General features: G+C 47.1%; 1 protein-coding gene across 1 annotated transcript; it reads right to left on the bottom strand.

Moving 5' to 3' along the window:
- Positions 1-6,179, bottom strand: LOC309537180 (interferon-inducible GTPase 5-like). Its single transcript, XM_082231810.1, has 2 exons — positions 5,772-6,179; positions 1-2,903 (listed from the first exon to the last, which is right to left on the bottom strand). Exons 1-2 carry the CDS (start codon positions 5,778-5,780, stop codon positions 1,668-1,670), a joined length of 1,245 nt encoding a protein of 414 aa, XP_082087936.1. The 5' UTR covers positions 5,781-6,179; the 3' UTR covers positions 1-1,667.
- Positions 6,180-14,435: the final 8,256 nt, after the last annotated feature.

Below are 14,435 nucleotides of genomic sequence, written 5' to 3'. Positions count from 1 at the left end.
TGCAGAAAAATAGAAAAATTTATTGGTTAGACATGCCCTTTACATTGTAAAAACATAGATGGTACAGAAATATATTTTCCTTGCTGGTCAAACGAATAAGCTATTGCCCTGGGTTATGACTCACGATACGGAGATTGCTAACTTGAAAATCAATTATTACTTTCAAAAAGTACATGAGATGGTCAATGCAATTTGATAGCTGGCACGCTACGATAATGGCTCACAATCTACTGAACAGTGTAACATCAGTGCCTGAACAGTGCCTGCACCTGTGATCAAGATGCACCAGAACTCGCACTCACACACAACTTTATTTAATACAAGATGACTCTTATAAAGAATAAATCTGCTCACAGACGATGCAGTCCCGGGTCTGCAATGTTCGAACTGGTCACTTCTGAAGTTAAGGTAACAAGCCAAATGGAGTTACAGAAAGTGCACCTGAAGTTTGCATTTGCATTGATTCCCACAGGAGAGGCAGTTTGCGTCATTTAAAGGGCTGCTTCTCCTTCCAGCTTCACACAATCAAAACCCTTTGCTTTGGCAGAGTCGCCGCACAATCTTCACATTCCTGGCTCCAATCCAGCATGTTGTGGTCTGCCTCCCACTAGATTCCTTTCTGTTAAATGCATTTAAAGCCAAGTCAGAAGCAAACAGTCTCTGTGAGTTATGATCTCTCCCAGCCCTCCCAGATGTAGCCATTTGAGAAGGAGAGATCCTGCAAAGAAAGGGAGATAGTGATGGTACTTCTCTGCATTCCATCCTGCAATCACAGTCAACTGGAAAACTGTCTAGCCAGTTTGGTACCCTGTCCGCAGATACGGCTGAACTAGGATTTGTCACTCTCATGTGACGTGCCCTTCAGATTGTTGTTTCTCCTGTTGCAAATAGCTGGTGAGCCATATCAAAGTCATGGCATGGGTGGAAAACGACTTTCATCCACGGACCTGATCAGAATTGCACCCATGTGTACCATGATTGTGATTTGCAAAGGAAGGAATGATCCCATTGGTACTACATCCAGTCTGAGCTTCTGTGGATGCTCTATAATGCTTCGAAATCTTCAGGGTTCTACTGTCCTGGCTACAGGAGGATAACAAAGTGATTGCACTCACCATCAGTGATTTGGGTCAAAAATGTTTCCACTTCATCAGTTCATTAGCAACAGTGGATGCCAACCGCAAATATGGCATTAGGGAAGCCTGACTTCTAATCAATGTTTTTAGCTATGTTTATGAAACACAAATAAAAGCAAGCGTGCTAAAATCAATGACTCAAGGGGCTCAGGAAATTTTCCAAGGCCAACTGAATTAATTTGCATTGGGATTTTTTTTATTTTTTGGCAATTTATTATTTTTCATAAAAACTTGTATCACTGGACGTCGTATGTAGGATTCTGATAACAGTAACCCACCATAACTAGTAGAACTGCAGAAGATCTTTCCAGTTAGCATAGCACCATTCTTGGAAGCCAGTTATATCAGCGGGTGCATCAGGGTTTTTGGATGGAACTGCCAACGTGAAGTTCATCCCACAAAGACTTTTGACTGCGTTTTCCTGGGTTAGCTGGACCTAAGTGACTAAGAAGCAGGACTGGTGGATAAAAGAGTGCGGGGAAAGGCACCTATGATCCCCAAGCACTTTTAAGAAACTCTCTTGCTCCACCTTCAATCAAAAATAAATCCTGGTTCTGGAGGGTAGCCCTGAGCCTCATCCTCCAAACCAAAGGCCCGTCCTAGGACCCTCTGGGCATCTTGTGCAAAGCTATCAAGGGCAGTGTGCAGCAGGTAATAGGCACCCACGAACGAGATGGCCCCAGCTACCATGTTGTCAAAAAGAGGCACTTTGTTCTTCACCACACGGGCAGCCACTTGGCCGTACAAGGCGGCTTGGCTCAGGACGGCGTGCACGGCGTTCTCCGAAAGATCCTTCCCCAATGCTGAGCTCACCTGACTGCTCAGCTCATGGCGGGGCTTGGAGGCCACGAGGGCCAAGACCCCCAGGGACTCGTCGTCCAGGCCGAAACTCTTGCGGTAGGAGTGTAGGGTTTTCATGAGCATGGGGATGTTGAGGTGGAGGTTCTGGCCGGGCAAGGCCGAGACGGCGCAGGCCAGCAACGCCTTCTTCCAGATGTGCTTGCGCAGCGATGCCTTCTTCTTCTCCACAGCTGCTGCCGTGACGCAAGGGAAGGAGAGCAGCAAGGTGTGTCTCTTGTGGCCTTCGAGCTCCTCGGCCAGAGTGTCTTGCAAGCGCTGGAAGTCAAACCGGTGCAGCTCGAAGCTGGAGACCAGGAAGACCTTGGGGGAATCCAGGCCTTCATTCCGCAGCTGGCGGAGACAGTCCGCCTCTATCTCCCGCAGCACCTGAGCCTCCTCAAAACGGGTTGGCCTTCGTCGCTGTGAAGCCTTCAGATCCTGGTCCACCTTGGAGCGGACAAAGTAGAAACGTTTGCCCATGGAGCCCACGGCACGGGCCAGCTTGACATGGTTCTGCCGGAACCGCTCCGAGGCGATGATGATGAAGAAATCATACCTCTCGAGACCCACCTGCTCCAGGTAGCGCTCCGCTTGGAAGCATGGGGTGCCGATGCCCGGCAGGTCCCACAGGACGACACTAGGCAGACGAGGGTGAGAGTACGATGTGGGTACGGCTGTGGTTTCGATGACGCCGGTAGCGGCAGCACGGGGGTCTCCGTCACTAAGCCCCAGCAGGGCGTTGATGAAGGTGGATTTGCCGGCGCCGGATTCGCCTGTCACGGCGATCTCTAGCTTGGTGGTCTCCAGGGAATCTAGGAGCGACTGGACCTGGCTGGACACCTCCAAGACCACGCGGGATTGGATCACAGAACCCATCTCTCTGAGGTCCATCTCCTGGATTTCCATGGTGTCTGTGTGGCGGAGGCTCTGGTAGGAGCACAAGGGGGAAAGAAGAGAATCAGGGTTTTTGCTGTTCCAAGTCTGCTAGGTTCTTTGTTTTCTCCTTCTCCTGAATGCCACTGTCTAAACCGCTAATCCTTGACGCCCTTCCAAAATGAGTAAGGGAAGGAAATCAGGGGTTTCGGCTTCCAAAGAGGACTGAGCTCCTGTTCCTTCAATTAGTTGTGCGGAAGAGGGAATGTTGGTTTGGTGCATTTGTCACCCCAGAGTAAGAAAAACTGCACTTGACAAAATTCCCTCCACACAACTCGGCTCATACAGCTGGTGCACACTTTTCAAGCTTATTGTGATCGGGATGCTAGACAGGGCAGATCTTAAGCCTGATTCACCAGGGCTTTCCTTACATCTTCCATGGCCACCCAATGTGCAAATGGTGAACAGCACCTTCACAATTTTCAGGTAAGGCTGCAAAGCATGACCAGTTGCGCTATCATGGGGAGGGATGCCCAGTGGCGTAGGAAGGGGGGGCGGTCCACCCCAGGTGCCACTCTGGGAGGGGTGACAAAATGGCCCCTGCCTCCCCCCCAGCTGTAGAGCAGCTGAGGGCGCCCGCAGTCCATACGGGCTGCTGCTCTCGCACACCGGCCGTACGGGCATCCGTATGGGCTGCCGCTCTCATGCACGGTGGCCATACGGGCTGCCTCGCGTGCAAGCAGCAGCCCGTATGGTCGCCGCACATGAGCAGTCTGTACGGGCTGTGCTGCCTCATGTGCTGGAGAGGGTTCCTCCGCCACTGGGGATGCCAGCTATTTTTTGTTTAATTATGCCCAATACATTTCAAACAGTTGTTCTTTTTCAAAACTGTCGCAATACAGTCATACCTCGGGTTGCGAACGTGATCCATGCGGGAGGCACGTTCGCAACCCGCAGTGTTCACAACCTGAAGCACCGCATCTGCGTGTGATGACATGTGTGTGATGTCATTTTGCGCTTCTGTGCATGTGCTGAAATCCGGAAGTAACCTGTTCCGGTACTTCCAGGTTCAGTGCGGTCCACAACCTGAAAATACGCAACCCGCAGAATTCATAACCCGAGGTATGACTGTAGTTTGTGGGATGAAGTTACTTGTTCAGAAGCAGAAGAAAAGCTGTTTGAAAAGCGTTGGGCTTGATTTAAAGCAAAACGAAACACCCCCGGCTACATCTCCTCCTAAACCCTCCTTTGCACTCTTCCTTGAGTGTTTATGCCTGGCTGGAATGTGTTCTTGAACTCTGATCATGCCTCTTGCTTGGATGAAGAACACCGCAGGGTTCATGAGTGGATGTAGAAATTAGACTTCTCCACAATAGTAAGATTTACATTACAGTGGTACCTCGGGTTAGTACTTCATTTGTTCTCGAGGTCCGTTCTTAACCTGAAATGTTCTTAACCTGAAGCACCAGTTTAGCTAATGGGGCATCCTGCTGCCGCCGCGCCACCGCCACACGATTTCTGTTCTCATCCTGAATCAAAGTTCTTAACCCAAGGTATTATTTCTGGGTTAGCGGAGTCTGTAACCTGAAGCGTCTGTAACCCGAGGTACCACTGTAATTGTTTTGCTAATTTTTTACTCTGGCCACACCCACCACTATCATGTGGTCCTCGGAAGCTTGCCCAGAAGGCAATGTGGCCCTTGGCCCGCCCCTGACTTCCCTCTTTCTTTTCCTTGCCATTGATTCTATCCCACTTTTCCTTCCTGACAACTATCTAAATGAGTATTTTACTCTAGCCATTTTCAACATACCACTTAATATAAACACGTGCATCCCTCCAAATCAGGAAAAGAATCAGAATCAGACCATTTTGTTTTATTATTATTGTTGTTGTTGTTGTTGTTGTTGTTACTAAGCTCTTCCATTCAAAGAGAGCATTCCAAGCACAGCACGTGCTTAAAACTACAGAATAATTAGAGGAAATCAATTAAATTAGAAAAATGCTACAAAAGTAAATGAGCAAGCTACAAGAAGCTACAAAATAGCTGTAAGTAATAAGAACAGTTTGCTGGATCAGGCCAAAATCCCATCTAGTCCAGCACCCTGTTCTCACAGTGGCCAGCCAGGTTACGTTTTTATATTGTGATTTTATCTTGCGAACCGCCCTGAGACTTGCAGGTACAGGGCAGTACACAGATTTAATTAATAATAATAATAATATTCAGAGGCATAGCTGCCTCTGGCAGTTAAGGCAGAGCCTAGCTATTATGGTTAGTAGCCACTAATAGCCTCCTCCTCCTCCTCCTCTTCCTCCTCCTCCTCCTCCTCCATGAATTTCACTAATCCTTTTTTAAAGCCATCCAAGTTAATGGACATCAGTGCCTCCCAAGGAAGCGAGTTCCAAAGCAGGACCTGCATGCAACAGCAATCTCTCCACTAGTGATCCCCAACAGCAGATGACTAAGCAAGCAAATGTAGCTTTGACTTAACATGAAAGATTCCTTCTGCACCCACAAATGCGGGACGGAGCCCCATGTCTCACCTCACCCAATCCAACAAGTTGTTAGCAAACCAAAAGAGAAACAAGACTCCCAGCTGCCGGCTTTCCCTTCTCTAACCACTAGAGCCCACCCTTCCCATATTCAGAAGGGTAGCCAACCCAGTGACTGCTGCAGCAAAAACACAAGAGCCTTGTGACACCCGGAAGTCGGCCATGGTTCGTTGTGGGAAAAGCTTGAGGATTCGAGGCCAGCTGGTCGGATGCTCGGGAAAGTTCCTACTGCAACCAATCTGCAGGCCTTCAAGGTGTCACCAGACTCTTCGCTCCTTTGAGTTTTCACCAAAGCGCAGCGCTTTTTTTGCAACCGGGCGGGTGGATGTGTGCGCTCCTTCGCGCCAGCTTTGAGCCCTCCTCTATACTCACAGAATTCATTTCCCAAACCAATTCCCTAAGGCGAAGCAGCAAGCAAGCGAGCAGCAGACGTGGCGAACCGGAGGGGATCCTGCCGATCGTCTGTAGGTGGAAAGCAAAACAGAAACCATCACATGGGAAGAGGCGGAGCTGCCGGTGCAAGAAACGCGCTGGTTGGGATTGACAAAACAGCAGGCTCTTTAAATAAGAAGAAAAGCCGGACTGGTCCTGAGTGGCTGCTGCAATTAATTCGCGCCTTGGTGACCCAGATGCACCAGCCTGAGTCACATCGCAAAGCAGCCACTGCCCGGGGATCCGGGAAGCGTGGCGCGCAGAAAAGGTGATCCCAGGAGCGGCCGGCGCACCGGAGAGGGAGGAGGAGCACGCGCTATCGGGGATTGTTGGGTCGCCGTCTGTGAATTTTTGGCTCTGGCATTTCCGTCACCACCTACCTGACCCAGAATGCCTGGCTTTGGCCCTTGGCCCATTTGCACCTGCCAGGTGAGGCAACAGGGAGGGGGCAGGTGCAGAGAGATGGGAGCTGAGAGTGGTTCTCAAGCAATGCCTGCGCAGTGAGTGGCAGGCAGGGGCAGACCAGTGAGGGACCCTTCGGAGCACTGGGGTGCTTAACCTGGATAGCTGTCTGCTGGTCACTACATTGTTTTTATCTCCACTTCCCATTCAGAACAGAAAAAGGGGAGTTATTAACAATTGTTTATACTGTCTACTAGCACTGGCAAGTTCCTTGGGTCCTGCTGTCTGGATTTGGTTCCTTTGATGAGTAGTGAAAACCAGCTTTTTTCCAGTATTTGATATAGGTGCAAATACACAACACCACTTGCACTGCTACAGAGCAACAGATCTACTGTTTTATGTCATCTCCCCAGAGGATGATTCCATAATTTAATCTCAACTCAGTTCTCTCCCTCCCAGTCTCTCTCTCTCTCTCTCTCCCTCTCCCCCCCCCCAAATTCCTCTGTCATTCATTCCCACACACTTCACATAAACTGGGCAGGGAGCGGGGGTGATGTGTTCCCTCCCAGCCCTGATAACTCTGATTCAGAATATTCCCGAAAGCTCTCCAGTGATCTCCCAACCATTAGCTCCCATTCAGAAACATCCACTGAACATCCTGGACATCATTCTTTTGTCCAAACTGCTGAGTCTGAGAGCAGGCACTGCTGAAGCAAGATCTTCGAGATAGCAACATCATCATCATCGGTGTGGGACCTGCAAAAAATTAATAATGTTGCAGTGAATTTCCGCCTTCTAATACGCTTGCCAAAGCAAGAGTATACGAGGCCCTGCTTAGCTTCATAAATGTGCTAAATGTTTTATTACTGCACCACATGTCTACTTCCACCACACCGTTCCAGCACACAAGTTTTGTTTTTATTTTCGGATTCTTCATAGTCTGCATTTTCTGTTTAACCACCAGAGTTCACTATTAGGAGTTCTTGCTGTCAGAGCACCAACCTCTCTGTATGCTGTACAAAGCGTATAACAAACAACCACCAAAAAAGATAGCCATTTCCTGTCTTTAAATGAGTTTAAAGTCAGACTTTCGGCAGCATGGAATAACAGAGGACGAGGCAACCAAAATGCACATGGGTATAAATGCAGCTACATGGATTCAGGATTATTTTCAGCTGGGATTATGTGAGCATTGAGGATTAATGGCCAGGTTAATAATTACTTTTAAGGGAATGGCAAGTATTGATAAGGGATCTTAAAGAGAACAGTGAGCACACATGAAGATCAACACCCACAGAATTCAATATGCATTTGCGCAAATGTGTGTAATGAAACGAGGAAACGTGCTTCTTCACACGGCACATAAAACTATGGAACTCACTCCCACTGGAGAGGCAGGGATGGCCACCGACTCTGGTGGTTTTGTTGTAACCCAGAAATTACAACAGCTTTAAAAGAGGATTAGGCAAACCAATGAAGAAGGATCTATCAATGTCAGCTAACAATGATGGCTAAGCTCCTGCCTTCACGGGGGAGGCAGTATTATATGTGTGTGTGTGGTTAACAGATTGTGTGTGCATGATTGATTGGAGTTTCTTTCTATGCTTTTAACTGTTCTTATTTCATCCGCAAGCCCCCTTGAGAGCCTGTGAGGGGAAATAGCTGGGTGGATGTTCTTTCATTTGGGAGGTGGGGTTGCTTTAAATTGGCTTTTAAATGATAGATGTTGATTTGGATTTTCACATTTGCTGCTCAGGCCTTTTGTTGAGGAGTGCATTTTTTTTAGTTTGCATACATGAGCATTGTTTGTCGTTTTAATGATTGTTATCATGTATGTTGCATTTTTGCAATGTAACTTTGTGCTGAGACTTATGGGTATAGGGCAGTATACAAATTTAATAAATAATAACAAATAAATATTATTATTATTATATTTTAAAGTTGGAAACCACAGGAGGGGAAAGGTGCTCCTGTGCTCATATCCTGCTTGCACATTTCCCACAGGCGTCTGGTTCGCCCCTGTGAGAGCAGGGATCCGATTATGCTCCGACTTCTGTAAGGTAGGAAGGGTTTTTGTGCAACACTATTTACGGAGCCAATAATAAAGCTCGCTCACTTCCGGGAATACCCCTCGTTGAGCTGCAGGGGGTCCTCCCCCCAAGTTAGATCCGCGCGTTGCTTTAGCGCAGCCCTCGCCACCCGCGAGAGAGGCCTATGCTAGGCCCCAAAGCCCGCCTTTTCCCTAAGTTCTGCCGTCTCCATGGTTACCGGGCCTCGCGGAGGGGAGGGGGGAGCAGCGGGTAAAGCGGAGCGGGAGAAGGAAAGGAGAAGCTACGTGACGAGCGTCTCATATCTCCCGCTGGGCGTGGCCCGGGAAAAGTCTGGAACTTCGTTTCGATTGGAGGATAAGCTGCCGCCTCTTTGTTTCCCTATTGGTTGTTGCGCGCTGACGGGCAGCTCGAAGTTCAGCGAAGCTATTGGTAATTCCATGTTGGGCTTTGCATATCCGAAAGCCGCTGCAAATTTTGCGTTGAAGACTTTGGTCTTTCAACAAGTGTTTCTAAAGTGGAGGTTTTCATTCCAGCAGACGGTATCCTTTGGATTTGAAATTGATTTTATGTATTCCAGTCATTTTAATTTTTTTTTAAAAAAACAACCACCCCAGATACGCTTGTTTTCATTTTCTAAATATGTATGCAAGTGTTTTATATGTGTTTTTATTATCTTGTGAAATGCTTTGTAGGACATAGTTCAGAAATGAAATCATTCCTCCTCTTTGGATCTTCTTTTGGTGGATTTCTTGTAGGTAGTGTTCCACAATCTCAGGGCTCTGTAGCAGCAAAAAGCAAACAAACAAACAAAACACACACACTCCAAAACCCATTATATAGCACTCAGAATTAATAGTTGCTTCTAAATCTCAGCGTGCGCAAAGGTGCATACTGGGAAAATATGCCCCCTTAAGGTTTCCCAAGCCCAGAATGTAAACAATTTTAGGCAAAGTACCTTGAACTTCTTCAGGAAACAAATCTGGAGCATTTTTTTTTTTTACCCCACTCATCAACTAAAAAGGCTCCCAGAGTGACTTGCATACAATCAAGACAAGACAATCCCTCCCCTTAGGCTTACAATTAAAAAAACAAAAACACGACACACAAGGGAAGGGGCACAGGGAGGGAAGAGGAAAATCAAAACTCAGGCACAGTTGCTTTTATATTGACCAGCTGGCACAGTTCAGCAGCAGGAGTTGCTTGATGCAGTGGCTTCCCCCAGATGTCAGCTGTGGGCAACTCAGTGGTATAACCATGTACACGTGGCTTCTACTGCTGTCTGTATTGTAAACCTTGTGTATGTACAGATAGCACATTCCTTTATCCTCTCAAGTTGCACAGTTTGCAATTGCAGCGTAGAAAATCCGAGTGAGGCTCGTGAACCAAATATCAGTGGTTTGTAAAGGCAAAGGCATTAATCTGAGTAAATTAGATCCATGAATAATCTCAGGAGGTTTTAATGCATTTTTTTTATTGCATTTTAAACAGGGAGCTTACTTATTCTTCCTTTGTGTCTGCACTGCTAGCATTTTACTGTATTTCCAGTAGCCTGCAGGCTGCAAGTGATAGAAATTCATTGAAAAAGGAAAATTCCCCTAAACAGTTGACAACCTTTTATAATAATAATAATAATAATAATAATTTATTATTTATACCCCGCCCATCTGGCTGGGCCTCCCCAGCCACTCTGGGCGGCTTCCATAGAAACCAAAAATACACTAAAATATCACATGTTAAAAACTTCCCTGAACAGGGCTGCCTTAAGATGTCTTCTGAATGTCAGGTAGTTGTTTATCGCTTTGACATCTGCTGGAAGGGCGTTCCACAGGGCGGGTGCCACTACTGAGAAGGCCCTCTACCTGCTTCCCTGTAGCTTTGCTTCTCTCAATGAGGGAACTGCCAGAAGGCCCTCGGCGCTGGACCTCAGTGTCCGGGCAGAACGATGGGGGTGGAGACGCTCCTTCAGGTATACTGGACCGAGGCCGTTTAGGGCTTTAAAGGTCAGCACCAACACTTTGAATTGTGCTCGGAAACGTACTGGGAGCCAATGTGGGTCTTTTAAACTGGCTCTTCTCCCCTGGCGCACACCAAAGAAATTGTGGAGTTTTTTTTCCTGACCTGCAGATGCAGCAATGAGAAAACTTTCACCAGTTTAATTTCTGTTTGCTGCATTGTTATTTTTATTTCTCTTCCTGCCCCCATGAATGCACCAATAACAGGTGTCTGGCTGCAACTTGACAAATGAACATACTTTTGTCTCTGCTGTTAAAAGGCAAGAAACGGGATCCAGAATGTTCTCTGTAGTGTCACCCCTCTTGGCTGCTAGTTTCGTATACTGAGAGGGCAGCCGCTTTGGACTTCAGAAGGCAAATGGTGTTGGTTTACACCGGCAGAGAAGGTCAGGGAGAGGTGAAACAAGGCCACTTGGCTTTACTGGGCATTTCCTGGTCCAGGCGTCATCATTCGGCCATTTAGGAAAGATTACCAGCCTGAGCTCCAACCTACGTGTGACATTATTCAAGCATGCTTCATCTGACATCTGCTGTTATTTTGGAAAAACAACAACACCCTTGCAAGGCCCTGCTCAAAAATGTGTGCTCCCAGTTCTGCTGCTTTATTTATTTATAATTACAGTTATGGGGAGCTAGAGGAGGGGGAGGGCTAGGGGGAGACGTCATGCTTCTTCTGGGGTAGTTTGGCCACTTTTGGTCTCTACCCAAAAGCCAGTGTGGTGTAGTGGTTAAGAGCGGTAGTCTCGTAATCTGGTGAACCGGGTTCGCGTCTCCGCTCTTCCACAAGCAGCTGTTGGGTGACCTTGGGTGACACTTCTCTGAAGTCTCTCAGCCCCACTCACCTCACAGAGTGTTTGTTGTTGGGGAGGAAGGGAAAGGAGAATGTTAGCCGCTTTGAGACTCCTTAGGGTAGTGATAAAGTGGGATATCAAATCCAAACTCTTCTACCCAGCACTCAGCTCTCAGCTGTAGCTCCTAGAAGCCATAAGCATTAGACTTCCCCTAGATGAGGCTCATCAACCTGGGAAGGGAGCCCATCTAGAAGAAGGAAAACTCTGCTCCTAAACCTCCACTGCTTTGTGGCATATAAAAAGCTAAGGAGTAAACCGTACACAAATCCATATATGCTGGGGGGAGGTGTTTGTTCGCCCCAGAACATTGGTATCACTTTAACTTACTGCGTTCCATCATACCTCTCCTCTCTTTCGACTGTTGCCCATAGGCTGGCCTTCACCAAAGCGAGGTTTAACGTTTTTCCCTCCAATGTCCTGAGACATAGATTCTCAAAGGGCCAAGCCTCCGCCATGTGCGAATGTGATAAGGAGACGCCAGAGTCGCTTCAGCACATTATGTTCACTTGCCCCTTATTCAAGGTGCCACGGGCAAATTTGTTGGGATCAATCATACAGAAAGTAGAGGGTACCCCACCAAAATTCCACCTTGCTCAAATCTTGCAGGATAAGGATACCCATACGACCCTGAAAGTGGCTAGGTTCCTGGTCGCTGTCCTTACCCAAAAGCGTGGCCAAGGAGCACCACAAGCTAATTAAGGCGTAGTATGCCATTCCATCTTATAGTATTTTATTGTTATAGTAGTGTTTTAGCGGCTGTTTTTCCCCCACGTGCACAAGCTGTTATTTATGTCTTGTTTTTATCTGTATGGGCCTACGGCCGTAATAAATTATTATTATTATTACAAATCCAGTGTGGAGTCTCTAAGGCAGTTGGGTGGCACCTTCTGCTCTTCCGGCAACTCCTGGAGCCAAGCCTGGTGCCACAACAACATTGCAAGGTTGGTTAGGCTGAGAGATTTCAACTTGCACTCAGTGGGCTTCATGGCTGAGTGGGAAATTTGAACCTTGGCCTTCCAGACCTTTAGTCTGACACCTGACACACTGGCTGCAACTGCTATTTGCTCACTCCTGGCTGCTTCCTGGTAGGCTGGTGAGGAATGGCAAGTTGGGTACAGTGGTACCTCGGGTTAAGAACTTAATTTGTTCTGGAGGTCCGTTCTTAACCTGAAACTGTTCTTAACCTGAAGTACCACTTTAGCTAATGGGGCCTCCCGCTGCCGCTGCGCCACTGCTGCGTGATTTCTGTTCTCATCCTGAAGCAAAGTTCTTAACCCGAGGTTTCAGGGTTAATGGAGTCTGTAACCTGAAGCATCTTTAACCCGAGGTACCACTGAATAGTGGTACCTCTAGTTATGAACTTAATTCGTTCCAGAGGTCCGTTCTTAACCGGAAACTGTTCTTAATTAGAGGCGTGCTTTTGCTAATGGGGCCTCTAGCTGCTGCTGCGCTGCCGGAACATGATTTCCGTTCTCATCCTGGGGCAAAGTTCTCAACTCGAGGTAACTCTTCCAGGTTAGCGGAGTTTGTAACCTGAGGCGTTTGTCACTTGAAGTACCACTGTAGTTTTCAGCAGATGACTGGTGCAGGCCCTCAGTCTGGATCAGGACTGCATTCTGGATTGGGGCCCTGTGAATGGGTTTCTCCCACCCCTTCAAAATAAAAACAGGCAGGTTTAAGCATGCTTATTTATAAAGCCCATGAAAAAGGTTAGCTGTAGTTTTTCTCTTAAATATGATCAACCTAGAAGCAAAATGTCAAAATTTACTGAGGGTCCTTTCTTTTAAGTGAAACACCCCTGAGATAAGAGGCAAAAATAAAAATGGTGCAGTCCTGGAATCTTAAGCAACTGCTTCTTAATACAACCGAGTCTAGGAAAGATGTTGTTTTTAACCTAAGAGTGGGAAAGTACAGACTGAGATACACGATGGTAATCAAAGTTCAAATTATGGTCCCTGAGGGTGGCTGTGTTTTTCCGCTTGAGAGTCATGTACCTAGTCTTAATAGACACTGCAGTCTAAAGAAAAATGTTAGAGCTGAAGGAGCCTGTGATGTTCATTTAACAGGAAAACAGATACAGAGGGTGTTAAAGAGAAACACTCTGTTTCCCATGAAAGCATCCATCCCATTTTCCTCCAAGTGTCTACCACTGCGACACAAAACCTGCATTCCCCCCCCCAAAAAAAAGAAGGTGGAGTACAGCACACAGGGGATAAGATCAACAAAAGAGCCAGAAAAACATTAGCTGTGATTCTGGCATTGTAGGGGGTTGGACTAGATGACCCTTGGGGTCCCTTCCAACTCTACAATTCTATGATTCAATCATTTAAAACATAAATAAATGCTGTCTGGTTATAAGAGGGAGGGCAGCAGAAATCATGTTGTAAAGGCCTGTCTCAACAACAAAAGTTTTCTGAAGGAAGGGAGGGATGTTTCCTGCTGAGTATCTACTGGCAGGGAGTTCCACAGGGCAGGGTCTGCCATTCTTAAGCCGCTGTCCTGACTTGAAGGCCAGCCAAACCTCAGGTGCATGGAGAACTCAGTAATGAAGTGTCCGGATAATGTTCATCCATTACAATAGTCACATATCACTTGACTTGGCTCAAGGAGATTTCTGAGATTCCTGCATCACAGGGGGTTGGACTAGATGACCCTCATGGCCCCTTCCCACTCTGCAATTTTGGCTTGGTGGCTTTGGGTCAGTCACTGTCTCTTAGCTTAACCTACCTCACAGCATTGTTTGCGAGGATAAAACGTGGAGGTGAAAAATCCACGTACCCCGTCTTGAAGGAAAGGTGGGATATAAATCAAATTAATAAATATTAGCAAAGGGGTGGAGCAGAGAAGGAAGAGGCCACCTTCCTCTAATGCTTCATATGCTTAGGTATGCTATTTTGGACAAGCAGTCTGCATATGCTCAGAGGTGCTTTTTCACACCCATTCAAATTATGTCCTGGAGATGCAGATTCTTGCTTCTGCAACACCCTTCAGAGAGTTTAGAAGCAAACATTGCAGCCCCCTAACACACACAAAACCAACCCTAACTTTGGCCATAAACTTTCCAGGTGGTCTTCTATATAGATCCTTATTCTCTTTCTCCTGTCCCACGCCTGCCCTTCTCCCTAAAAATAACCACGCACCCCAACTGCAAAATTAGAAACTGAACTCATAGCTCCAACGGGAAACTTTTTATTTATGGAGCACCGAGTGTCACTCCGGGTTGCCGTGTAAACGGGGCGCGCGAAACCAGATCCTCCCCTCCCTCGGCTTCTTGAAAGTTCCACTCCC

The sequence above is a fragment of the Podarcis vaucheri genome (genome assembly GCF_965113315.1).
Source record: "Podarcis vaucheri genome assembly, chromosome: 7".
NCBI lineage: Eukaryota > Metazoa > Chordata > Lepidosauria > Squamata > Lacertidae > Podarcis > Podarcis vaucheri.
Note: the sequence above shows the minus strand (reverse complement) of the source record. Positions and strands in the feature narration are given on the sequence as shown.